A 12,851-nucleotide genomic window follows, 5' to 3' on the forward strand; every position below is an offset into this window, starting at 1 on the left:
AGAACAGGTTCATTTTTCAGTAACCATGATTCAATTTTTTTCATTATCATCAAACCCAAGGTTAAAGTATCATCAAGAACAAGGAACAACCCTGAAATTTAAGCTTATCCAATCTTTCCTTTATACCTGTAGGATTTAAAAACTAGAAGAGGACTATGGTAGGGTCTAAAAGGACATGGCTTCACTTCTGTTGTTTTACTCTGTGCTGTCACAAAATCCACATCCACAGAAATCTCCTGTAAAAGAAAACAATTACTTTATAAGGTAGAAAAAGGTTAAAAGTCTAGATTTTATAAAGAAAATGAAATGTTCAGTTACCTGGCCATGCAAAGCTTTTTCTGTAATGCCTGTGGTAGTTTTCAGAATCAGCTGTTTTAAGCTGTCAGCTTTTGAATACAATTTTTGCAATTCACCAATTTTTAACCCTAGAAAAAGTTCTGGTTTTTCTACCATATTCTTACTAGGTTTGTTTATGCATTCTTTGTTAGGTGTATCAGTGTACTTAAGGTTGGGTTTAGTAAAAGAATTGGCTTCTAAGAAGGATCTTCTTCGTTCTCTGTTCGAACCCGACAAAATCTCATCATCAACATCATTTTCCTCAGTGTCCAAACTTAATTTATCTTGAGTCAGATCATGAAGTGAGGGTTGAGGTAAAGAAAATTCTGGTTCCTCTTCCACAACTGGGGCAGTATTTTGTTGTTCCTTTGCTTTAAGGGCCCGGGCTTCTTTTAGTTTCTGAATTTTCAAGGCATATTCATATTCTAACTTTTGTAACCGTCTTTTTTCCATAGCAATTAATTCTGCTGAATGCTTTCTTGGACTTGACATTGGAGAATTGTCCAGTCTCATCATTTTGTTTGGCTGGGGGAAGAAAATGATACAAGTATTTTATATTGCTATGATTTTATAAACAATTTTGGTAAGATAATTGTGCTATCCTTATAATACAATGTCAACATTACAAAACTAAATCAATAATGAAAATAAAAAGTTTTACAAAAATCCCTGAAGTTTTGCTAATCTATGATCTATGAAAAAAATTAAGACAAAATAAGTGAAAAAAAAAAAAGCTTTCAAAAATGTGGATGTCATTTAAAAACAAAGCTTAATATTATTCTCTTTGAATATACAGAAAAAAAGCTTCAAGTTATTTGATAAATCTTTACCCTCAAAAGGATCATAAAAACCTCCTTTCCAAAAATATCACTACAAACAACTTACTCCAAGGCGATCTTGTTCCAGTTTACGTTTTCCTATTTCCTTACTGGCCACTGCCTTTGCTCGAGCAAGCTCCTCTCCATACTTTAGCGTCAAAGCTTTTTTAATTGTAACACGTTGTTGAACTTTGTGAATCTGAAAATACAGGATAATTCTGAATCTGTAAATGTAAACCTTAAGAGAAGAAATTGCTTCTTCTTAAACACTGCCAGCTTTAGAGCATTCAAATGAAAATAAAAATATTCTAATATTGTATCTTGATATAATACATTACATTGAACAGTATTATGCTGCACATTTTGACGGTTTTGGCTTTACAATTTATAAAAATATGGCCCATAAAAATATGTAGTAAACATGAGGCTACAGTATTTTAATTTAAAAAATTAAGAACATTACTTGTTCTTGAAGTTTCTTTAAAAACATCCTGTTGACACTGAGAATTTTCTGTGTTGCCTGAAGTTGTTCTGTAAGTTTTGTAATCTTTGTTTCAGCATTTCGAACAGATTCCTTCTTCTTAGCTTCTTGCTGTACTAGATTCTTTAAAACTGATTCATCTTTCATTAAGAGAATCCTAATTGAGAAATAACAGAATTCTTATTGATGGTTTCTGAACGAGTGGACTAACACCATCAGAATAATACACAAAGCAGCAGCTCATTAAAAAAAAATACATTTATGATAGGAAGGTAAGAATTTATAAGGATGAATATCTTCATATTCATCAATCACATACATATTCAAATAGATGCTACTGTATTTAGGAAAGCATCCATGGGTCTGACCTTTTCAAAAAAAAATCATGTAAATCAAGGCAATGTGAATTACAGCTGAAGAATTATTAATAGTAAATGCTCAAGGTTGGCTGAATCAGACCCTTAATGACTCCTGAAAAATGAAGATTTGTGACAGAAAATTGTTAAGTTCAGCTTCACTTACAATGCTCCTAAATATACACACTAAAAAACATCCCATAAACATAATCAAGAACACTTACAAACCTCTAACTCATTTTATCTAAAACAAGGCAAGGAAAGGGAAAAAAAGAAGTCTAATTTAAAAAAAATACAAAGATGTAAAGTTTGGAACTGAGAAGTAAAAACTGGCCCAAAAGACAAATTTATAGATACAGACTTTCATCTTTTCAACTACAGATACTGCACCTTTCCCAGAAATATACCACATTTTGATAGTTGCTGAACTGACACCTAGAATGGATCATAAAGACAGAAGATGGGGAGTAGAGAGACAAAGCACATTTTTCAGATCTCTAACATCAGGCTGTATCTATTATTGCATATCACAGTTTAGCTAGCAATATGTTTTCTTTCTTAGTAGTGCAAAAAATAATGCACATGTTATATGTAACTTATATTGTACCACAATAACATCCCACAATATGCTAATGAACTGTCATTCATCATGTTCATCTTGTGAGGTTTCACACATTCTCAGGAATTTGAAACATCACTTGAGCTCAAGAGTAATTTCATAGAACATATAAGCTTATAATCATACCTTAACACTTAAACTTTATAATAACAATGTATTTGACCATGTGTCTTACTGAACAGTTTAGGTAATGACTGTATCTAATAATCAAAGCCACTTTTTAACAATAAAAACATTCTTCCAATGAAGGTATTTCAAAATATACACTAGGTTTTAAAGAAAATTCCAAAACATGGATTTTCATAAATGTTTCAATGAAAAGCCATGTATAAATATGAAGGTGAAATTTTCCCTTTCAATTCTTGGTATTTTTATTTAACATTAATACTATTACTTTCAGTACATGTTTAATTCAACAAAACGATAGCCTTCTTTGGTTTCTACAAGTATAAAAGAATTTGTCATCATATAGTGCACTTACTATCAACATATACCACAGAATATATCCCTCTAATAACACTCCGATACATGCCAGTATTTAATCATATAGTGAGACTCACCTATGTTTTTTAAGTTTTGCTTCTGCATCTGTAACCTGCTTAGTAACCATTGCTATTCTGCCAATCCCATCAATTTCCACATCAGAGTTTGCTGGAGATGAAGAACCTATCTTCAGCTGATCTGATTTAATCAAACGCTGTTTCTCACGACTAAAATAATCAATAAAGATAGGTGAATTATACTAAAGAATAAACTGAAATTATTTTTCTTTAAAGATGTATTCTATTTTATAAAATCAAGTATTAATCATATTGACTAATAATAATGACAGTGGCCAATATGCATAATCAAAGCTGGCATTCAAAGTTGACAGTGTAGTTCTTTATAACAGCTTTTATCTTTTTCTTAGCTGTTTATATCTGAGTATCACTCTTTTCAATTCTACAGAGGATAATCTGGCTCCCCTCCTGTGTGTTATAAAAACATTAGTTTTGCATCTGGGATAAAATCATCATTGCTCATTTCCCAATGCCAATGAGCTGCACACAAACTAAATTAAGTATTGAAAATAACATATACCTTTAAAGCTAATTACAAAAAATGCCACCTACTTGGCAATCTCTTCCTTTAACAATCTATATTCAATCTTCTTTTCTTCAGGCAAAGCTTCAGGTGTTCGCATGGGATCATTTTCTTTTTCAGATTTTGGAGGTACTTTTGGTTTTGAAGCTTGCTAGAAAACATTTGAAGTCAACCAGATCAACATTTTTCAATAAAATCACATTAAGATTTATTTATATTTTACATTGCAACCCAGTGTACATTTATATATCTAGAAATAACTGAATATCTTCATTATTTTCTGTTCCTTTCTTTAAAGCAATGCTGGTTGTTAACCACCAAATCGATTGTACAATCCACTAAGTAGTCCAGAAACAGTTTGAAAATAAGTGAACTAAATCATATCTAAACAGCTGTTACACTAGGAATAGGGATAAAAGTTGAACTTAGATTATACACTTTAATAAAAACTGTTTTCTGATAACACAGCACAATTCTAAAACAGTAAATTTCTTTAGTACAGAGAACAATTTATCCACTAAATTTTACTATTTTGAAAAAGGGATTAGTCAATCACAACAAAAATAAAGGGGATTTTTAATAGTTAAATCTATAATAATAACAAATAGTTAAAATATTTCCACAATTCAATATATTAAAAATATATACCAAGTTCTACTTTCCAGGAAAAAATAAACATTACAATGATTGCCAATAAATTATCTTTCTTTTCATTTTTCTTTATTGGACTTACTTCAGCAGTTCGTCTTGCTTCTTTAATCATGGACTCCAATCCACCGAAAACACTATTTGTTGACTTGGAAGCCTCTCCATCAGATTCACTGTCATCTGAATCATTTAGTGTTACAACCACTGATTTATGCTTTGGAAGCTTCAAAGATAATATATTTGTTACTCTTCATGACAAAAATATCTATTTTTTCCTTGGCCCTACTATAATTACCTGTGTGGCCTCAGAGAAGTTACTTAAAGTCTTTGAATTTCGATCCATAAAAATAAAGGGCTCCAAGTAGACAGTCTATTGTTCCCTTAGGGTTATTTTATATACTGACTTTGTACCATTCCATCAATACTGGTTATCCCAAAAACATAATATTCTCTATATTTTCAATCTTTCTAGAAACTACTATAGTCACCTTCCTCATTAAGTTTTATTTTCTCCAACTTTCTATTAAGAACCATAATGCCATCTAAATTAATTCTCTCACAACCAAAGAAAAAATAATTCTACATAACTATTAACAAAACTTTTTGGCTCTTGTGGTTATATATGAAGGTTAAAAGGCCAAAGCTGATTTACCTAACAGATGCAAGATTTCAATTTAGCTTTGATTGATTTGCTTTACTTTGAAGCCATTAAGAAAACAAGGTACAAAGAAACTGTTATTTTGATTTCCTTAAATAAACATAATTAAATTATTCCATTACAATATAGTCATTAAGTGGAAAAATATGAGCAAAGTATAATCAAAGATGGGAGAAATAAAAAGCATAAAATTTGCTAAAATTGACTCTGGAATAAACAGAAAATCTGAATGGAACAATTTATATGGGAAAAAAAAAAATTAAGGAAATGGCAAAGGAAAGCATGCAAGTCTGATGAGAGAAATGCTTCCCCAAAAACTTCATCAGTTTTCAATGAAGAAACTGCTCCCATTTCATTATTAATAAATTAAAAATAAATAAGCATATATTTATATCAATGTGTGTATATAAATAAACTAGGAGGTAGGGAATAAGACAAGCAAAATGTCATACATACTCATAAGCTGTTTGAATAACAAACAGATTAAATATTTTCTTTATTTTACCGAGATCACAGTTCGTGGAAGCCGAGGTCCTCTGTGAAACTTTGGATTCTGTATCCTAGGCTGAGATACTGTATTAATACTGACTATCGATAGATTGCTTCTTGGCACAGGCTGTGAATTGTTCAGAACTGGAGGTGAAGGTGGGTCACTGTTACTGGATGTTTCCTAAATAAGGAAAAGACTGATATGAAACATTTTTAAATAAAAAGAATCTTCTGTCATCTTTAAATATCTTGGGCAATTAGTATCACAATTCTTACTCTATTTAAAAGCCCAATGAATACCAAATAAGCAAAGAAAAGACTCCCTAAAACCAAGCTCAAGAGCACCACCTGGAGGGTCAGGCACCTAAATTACCTCTGGCTTAAAAGCTCTTTTGTTCGCTAGAGATTTAAGTAGCTCTTCTCGAAGCAGCATTTCTTCCTCCTCTTCCTCATCTGCAAAAGGTGGTTTCGGAGGCTGCTCTGGATCTTCAGGTGGGAGAGGTGGTAAAGGTGGTAGAGGAGGTAGAGGTTCAAGAGAAACACATAAGCCTTCCGCATAAGGCTGGCTCAAAGGTGGCACAGACTAGTTGTTTTTAAAAAAGAAGAAATAATAATTACAATGCAAAGTTTGCCAATTCAAAATGTTTATCTCTGGAGCAACAGCAAATTACAAAAGGGTAAAGCTTAGGTTATTTTTAGCTGCAAGCATAAGTTAACTATACTGTAAAGCTCAAAACGAATCCAGAATTCAGTATTCAGTCATGAAAAAGCCCAATTTTTGCAATAAAAAAATTCAACAGTATTTAAAACATTTAACTTATGAACTCCCAAGTACTACACAAACTTCTCTATTCCCATTCTTATCTTCATTTAGCATTCTACAAGATACAGAAATCAAATTTTAGTACTGGGTCTTTCCCTCTAGATGACTACCTGAAACAAGTAGACATATTCAAAGTCAAGAATATACGATACTTAGGTAAAAAACAAAAATTGGGAACCAAAGGAATTCTGGGAATAGTTCAAAGTATCTTAAGAATTAAGTGTCAAGAAGAAATCACTACTATTCTCTTTAGTCCTGTGAAGCAGCTTCCCAGAAATTATCTATAAACAACACTAATTTTACACAGGTCCTTGAGTTTAGACAGATTTTTGCCTCAAAGACCTTCCAGTCTTGTTATTTAGCTCATCTCTTCTCCATATCCCAAAACATTTAAAGGAAGAAAGGAAAAAATGTCTACTTTCTCACTATCTGCTCTAAAAATTCCCTTACCTTAAGCTTCCTAGGAACATAGCAGACATCTACCTACCTAGGAACTGTGAAATGGGAAGGTTCCCTCTAACTCGCTGAGAGATAGTTTGGACTGTAGGTTCCCTAAATCTAGAAATAACTTCAGAACTCTTATGATTCCATTTCATTTTTTTCCATCATTTTTTTAATGAGGGGCAGGCAGTTACTTTAAAAGGAATACAGGAAAAAAGAAATTCCATAGATAATGCTCTCTTTTGCTGAATCTTCAAACTAATAATAACTGTATTCATGAAAAAAAGATAATTAATTTCTAGAAGCATCCCAATGCACTTAAATCCAAATTTCCAAAGAAGGTAACTCCAAACAGTAAATAATGATTATTCTGCTTTAGAATAAATTTTCTTAGCAGCTACCAGCTAAGAACCAAGGAGAAGAAAGAAGGAAACACTCTAAGTCTGGACAAAAGTCAACATGAGATTAACAATTAGCTATGAAAAAGATCTACCAAATGGATAGCCTGCTAATAAGTAATCCACTATTTATTCCGTATTTCATAGCTATTAATTTTGGTAAACAATTCTGAATTGTTAAGGTCTCTTCAAACCTAACTATTCACTAACTATATGCTAGTTTTTCAAAACAGAAAGGACACAAAGAAACAAAATAATTTTCTAAGAAATATTAGTCCTCACTTACAGAAACCTGAGGTGGTGGAGGCAAAGAAACAGATGGTGCTGCAGAAAAATATCCCAGTGGACATTCAGAGAAGAATGGTGGTTGCACAGGTGAAGCAACTGTAAAAAAAAAAAAAATTTAAGAAGTTAATAACAGAAATACTTCAACAGGAATAAACTAAATTTATGGTATCTTTGATACAGACACACCTCTAGGCAGAGTACACATTACATTTTATTAATCTCTAATAAAATCTGTACCATCCATGAGTCATATATATAGAGACTCCACCTATTTAAAATTGTCCATCATAAAGTCTGCCTTTCAAAGTTGACATTTAGTCTCTCTAAACTCTCCATTTTGTCTCACCTAATGATGGTAACAAGGAATAGAGCAGGAAAGGCTGGAAACATACTCTTTTTTGCAATCTTACTTTTAAAGGAATACTAGAATAAAAACTTTCCCTGAATCTGCTCAAGCGCCATAACCAAAACAAAACAGTGATGTGGTAACTCCATTCTTCCCTCCATGTGGAGCAAAGTGAGGGAAAGGACTATAAGCTGTACAGAAAGCAAATAGGACTAGGAATGAAAGGAACTATCTACTATATTTAACCAATAGTGGATCTTTTTTAATAATTATGAAATAGTTAGAATCAAAGCATCTCAATTAAGCTGTCACCATTTTTTCTTCCTTGTAGCAGATAAAAATAATTTTACCTTCATTTTACCTTCAGTGATTTCTTGAGACTCAAAGAAATAAGACAGATTCAAAAACTACTCTTGCTACCCAACAACTATATAACTTTAAGGAAAAATTAACTCTTCTTTATCCCAATTGTCTTACAAGTCAACATGGGTATTACCCACATGCCTTATATGGTTGATTTGTGGCCAAAATGATACTACTTGGTCTTCAGAAGATTTTACTTCTTAAAAATACAAATATCTATAGTGAATATGGCAAAAGTGCAAATGTGACAATGCTGAGTAGACAGTACCTTCTCTGTATAATAATTCTTCACAAAATTCTTTTAAAGTATAATAGATCATAAAGCTACAAAATGAGGAGTACTTAACAATACTGTCAGTACTTGGGGACTGCAATTAACCATCTCCAAGAACCTGGAAATAAAATTAGAGACTGACCAAAGAGAGTTAAGTTATGAAATCAAAACAAAATATAATGTACAATTATCAAACATCAGCCTAAAAACAACCTGAAAATGAGAACTTTGGTTAATATTACCCAAATCACATAGGTTTTTCTTGTCTCTAGCTTAGACACACTAAAGTAAGACTTTAGTTTTAATTTGGTCTCATAATATGACCATCAGGAACAATACACTGATCACAGTTTTCAAGTAAGTGTTCCAGTTCTTGGCATGCCAACTGCATTCAGTTTTCTGGCTCAGTCTTACTCATTTTCATTAGTGAGAGAATAAGTCTCCTACAGTCAATCACCCTAACAAGTCCCTAGCCCCAAGTCACATCCTAAATTTGCAATCTAAGGTACAACCTTGACCAGTTCTAATCAACCTTCCCAAGACATCACTAATGTCACTTTCCATCTCCAAATTCCTACAAATTACCATCTCTGGGAAGAGGAAGGAAACCTTAAAAGCAAAAAGATCTCTTTTTTTCTACTAATGCAGAAAGTACCTTGAATATAAAGATACTGAAGAGATCAAAGATTTTTCATGTTTTTTTTCAAAACAGTGTTCTCATCTCTTCCACAATCTTCACTTTTTAGACAAAACAAATAATTAATAGTAGAGTTTACACACTACCTTTTTATTTAAATGCTAACTAGAAAAAAACATTTGGAAATAAATTTAACGTTACACATCTGTGTATTGCTCTTCAAGTATTTACACCACCAAATAATGTCTACAGTTGTACAAGTCACCAGCATATCTTACTTTCATTATACATTTCTTTCAAGGTTTTGGGTGGTTTCATGACCATTTTCTACTTAGGAAAATTTCTGAATATGACAATGTTTTAGGTTTTGGCTCATACCTGGTGAATTGGTTTCACTATCTGTATCCATTGCAACTTCTTCATAGTTATCATACTGATAAATGCCTCCTCCACTATCAGGTTGCTTATCTAAGGATCGTTTCAGGTCAGGATCTGAAGACTAAATACACAAGATATTTTTTTAGTTTCAAAACATTTTCTGTCTAGTCTACTCTTAAGTCAGGAATTATAAAACAATTGATAGCTATATTTCAGGGAACAGTATAAAAAATCAAGGTGTCCCAGGGAGACCTGCCCAACACATCTGATATGGAAAATTCAATCTATAGTACAGGTACACTGGGGTTGACATTTTTAACTGTCAGAAAATACTATCAAATACTATCCATAGAGATGAAACTGTCCGTTCGTCTTGAACACTTATGGATTCTCTCCACTAAGAAACTAGATGAATAAATTCAAGTTTTATGTCATCAAGACTATATTTAGGATATTTCAAAAGAATACAGTAACATATCAGTTAAGCATAAACTGATAGCTGAATAGAAACTCCTGTTCCTATGTAGTTTTTTTTACTTTTATACAGTGTTTTATTCACAAAGACAATCCTTAATAAAAAACTAGCAAAATCTACCCAGATATGAGTAACGTGCAAATAAAATATTCTCTAAAATAAGATTCTATCAAAGTGTTTAGAAGTTCAAAATATGAATATTTATACATTCTTCACTTATCAAACCTAACTCAGATCCCTTATAACGAGAGTTCTTACTAACCCCTCCATTCTTCACTACTACATTGACAATTACAGTTTCATAGCTCAAATTCTGAAATTTTGTCACAGGTAATAGCTCTAGATCAGTAGTAAACCTCCAGTTTACTTCCTGACATCATCCATAAAAGGCAATGACCCAGTCATTACCAATGACTTATATACAGAGTAGAGGCTCACAAATGTTTGATAACTAAATAAAGTAGCCACAGGCACTAAGACTATTCCTATATGATTTAACTTTCTTTAAAATAGTTCACACCAATTAATTCTTCTGTATTACTAAACAATGAAAAACTAATGAAATTCTACCTCTCCATTTAGAGAACAGCCATTTTAGAGTAAGTCCTCACTGTAATTATCCTACTGTCTTCTAAATAGAAAATGATAAAAAAGCCAAAAGGTGGCTCTGCTAATCACGTGAGTCTTTCATTAATATCTTCTACTTCTAACACCTATATTAAAGACTTATTCTCAAATTATAATCAATTTCCCCAAGCACTATCGAACACAAGAGTTTATACTTTTTCTTAGTTGATGAATTTATGAACTAAGACTATGAGGACACTTAAATTTGAGTAACATTTTGCTTTTCTATTTTTGCATTCCTTACTTTACTCCTTGACCTCCTCTTTCCACCAACCAATTTCATGAATCGATTGTACTGCTCTTCCTGATTTGAGAGATCACGAATTTTTCTGATTTCTTCTTCTCTCTTCCTTCTCTCTTCTTCTTCAGCTTGCTTCCGCTGATCCTCTTCCTTCTGTCTTTCCTGTTCTTTTTGTTGTTGTAGTTTCTTCCATGCCTTTGTTTGCTGCTTCCGTAGTGCTTGTTTAGCTTCAAACAAAAAATACAGTAATATCAATGTCTGTTGAATTAAAATTTTCCAGAGGATAAAGAAAAACAGAACTTTAAAAATTATGCACATTATTAAGTCATACATACAGCTGCTTCTCTAACTTCTGGTTTTATAGGATTGCCCTCTGCTCAGGGTCCTATAATTACCCAAACTCAAAAAACTTTCTGAATTAAAATCTATAAACCATATTGATATATGAAATCAATTAAAAGAACTTAACAAAAATGATCACCTGTAGTGCTAACTTTTTTGGCCGAATGTGTTTTTGTACTGGTTTTAACTTTCTGTTGTACTGTTTTCGTCTTAGTCAACTTCTCTTTGCTTTCTTTCATCACCTGCTGTTCTTTTAGTTGCCATTTTTTACTGGCTGACTGAAGAGCCAAAAGACGAAGTTGCAGCTCAGATAGCTCCTCTTCATCTTCCCCAAGTTTCTTTAAAAAAGAAATAGTTGCAATTTTTAAATTCTATTATTTGGCCTTAAATAATTTCACAAAGTCAAATCTTTAGTAAGATCAAAATTTAGAGTTAGTTTCAAGGCAAATACTTAAGTGGCAAACACACATAAAATAAGGAAACTAAATTACTTGCCATAACCCTATTATTCCCTAATTCCATCCCTATAATATAAACAGCAGATTGATCTGTGGAGGGGGTGTGTAAGTGTGAAAGGTTGGAAGAGGATACAAATGATGGAACAGAATGCAAAAAAAGGAAAGTTAAAGGTCAGAGATTAGCATTTAACTAAGCCTCCCAAAAGAGAAAATAGAAATATGATGGCGGCAAATGAAAGAAATCAACCCAGAAGAGGTAAGGAATGAACAATGACGTGGTTCCATGATCAGCTGATTTACTAGCCTTACAGGTAATACAGAGAAATAGGCACACTGAATGTCAAAATTCAAATTTCCAACTTTTTCTATATTTGATAATTCCTCAAATTAGTGTTAAAGGAAAAAATATGTAAGGTTTGCTTATATTTGAACACTACATGTACAAGAGCTACAGACATTTATCTATTTAAAATATTCTGAACTACTAAGACTTTTCTTCAGGGAAGCTAAAACAGGAAGAAAGAGTAAGAGAAAATGTTTCAGAACTTTTTTCTGATTGAAATAACCTCTTAATTTTGCCATTCTACTTTTTTAAAGGTAATTTTAAAAATTAATCTATTCTCTACATTTTAGCTAAAACATAACTGAAGATGACAGGCAAGCTAAACAGAGGTTGATGTCTCTATACTTTATTCTGCTGAACCTCACAGCAACCCAGAGAACAGATGACATTAAACTAATTTGTAGAAAAGAAAAGAGTCAAGCAAAGGCTAAATAGCTTACACAAGACCACTCCGCTAAGAGGAGCTAGAAATGGATGCCGGGTTAGGGTCTAACTTCCAAGCTTTCCCATAAAGGATCATCCAAAGGAAATAGGAGAAGGCAATCTCAGGATGAAAATTACGAGTTCACAAAACAAACAAACAAAAATCACCTATGTATGTATGTATATATCTTGAATTAAATACAATTTAACTGAACCCAAAGGAAAGATACTCTAAGACATCTCTCCAGATTTTCTTATCCCACAAGGCAGTATCTTACCTTTTCAGATAGAATATCTGAGGCACTAATTCTTCTTAAATTTTGTTCTTTATCTTCTAATCCTTTAAAATAAAACAGCATACTTTGAATACTCTAGAAGATGACTACAATTTAAAATAAAATGCTATGTAATACATAAATATTCTAAAGGCTTTCATTTTCTTAAACCTCTCAACCAAAAGGAAAGAATGCTGTTAGAATGAAAATCTAACTGCCCTTTTCATTATC

The 12,851-nt window shown here is 32.2% G+C and overlaps 1 protein-coding gene across 1 annotated transcript in view; it reads right to left on the bottom strand.

Moving 5' to 3' along the window:
* The window catches only part of ZFC3H1 (zinc finger C3H1-type containing), a 46,289-nt gene that overhangs the window by 20,610 nt on the left and 12,828 nt on the right, over nucleotides 1–12,851 (bottom strand). Inside the window, exons 3-16 of the mRNA XM_036917625.2 lie at nucleotides 12,624–12,685; nucleotides 11,261–11,459; nucleotides 10,783–11,006; nucleotides 9,437–9,557; nucleotides 7,437–7,534; nucleotides 5,862–6,071; nucleotides 5,505–5,669; nucleotides 4,427–4,564; nucleotides 3,723–3,844; nucleotides 3,171–3,320; nucleotides 1,618–1,792; nucleotides 1,222–1,353; nucleotides 319–861; nucleotides 127–236 (exon numbers count right to left, since the gene is read on the bottom strand). Coding sequence (XP_036773520.2) covers nucleotides 127–236; nucleotides 319–861; nucleotides 1,222–1,353; nucleotides 1,618–1,792; nucleotides 3,171–3,320; nucleotides 3,723–3,844; nucleotides 4,427–4,564; nucleotides 5,505–5,669; nucleotides 5,862–6,071; nucleotides 7,437–7,534; nucleotides 9,437–9,557; nucleotides 10,783–11,006; nucleotides 11,261–11,459; nucleotides 12,624–12,685 — 2,449 coding nt within the window. The remainder of the gene's footprint in view (nucleotides 1–126; nucleotides 237–318; nucleotides 862–1,221; nucleotides 1,354–1,617; nucleotides 1,793–3,170; nucleotides 3,321–3,722; nucleotides 3,845–4,426; nucleotides 4,565–5,504; nucleotides 5,670–5,861; nucleotides 6,072–7,436; nucleotides 7,535–9,436; nucleotides 9,558–10,782; nucleotides 11,007–11,260; nucleotides 11,460–12,623; nucleotides 12,686–12,851) is intronic.

Source organism: Manis pentadactyla, chromosome 10 (genome assembly GCF_030020395.1).
Source record: "Manis pentadactyla isolate mManPen7 chromosome 10, mManPen7.hap1, whole genome shotgun sequence".
Taxonomy (NCBI): Eukaryota; Metazoa; Chordata; class Mammalia; order Pholidota; family Manidae; genus Manis; species Manis pentadactyla.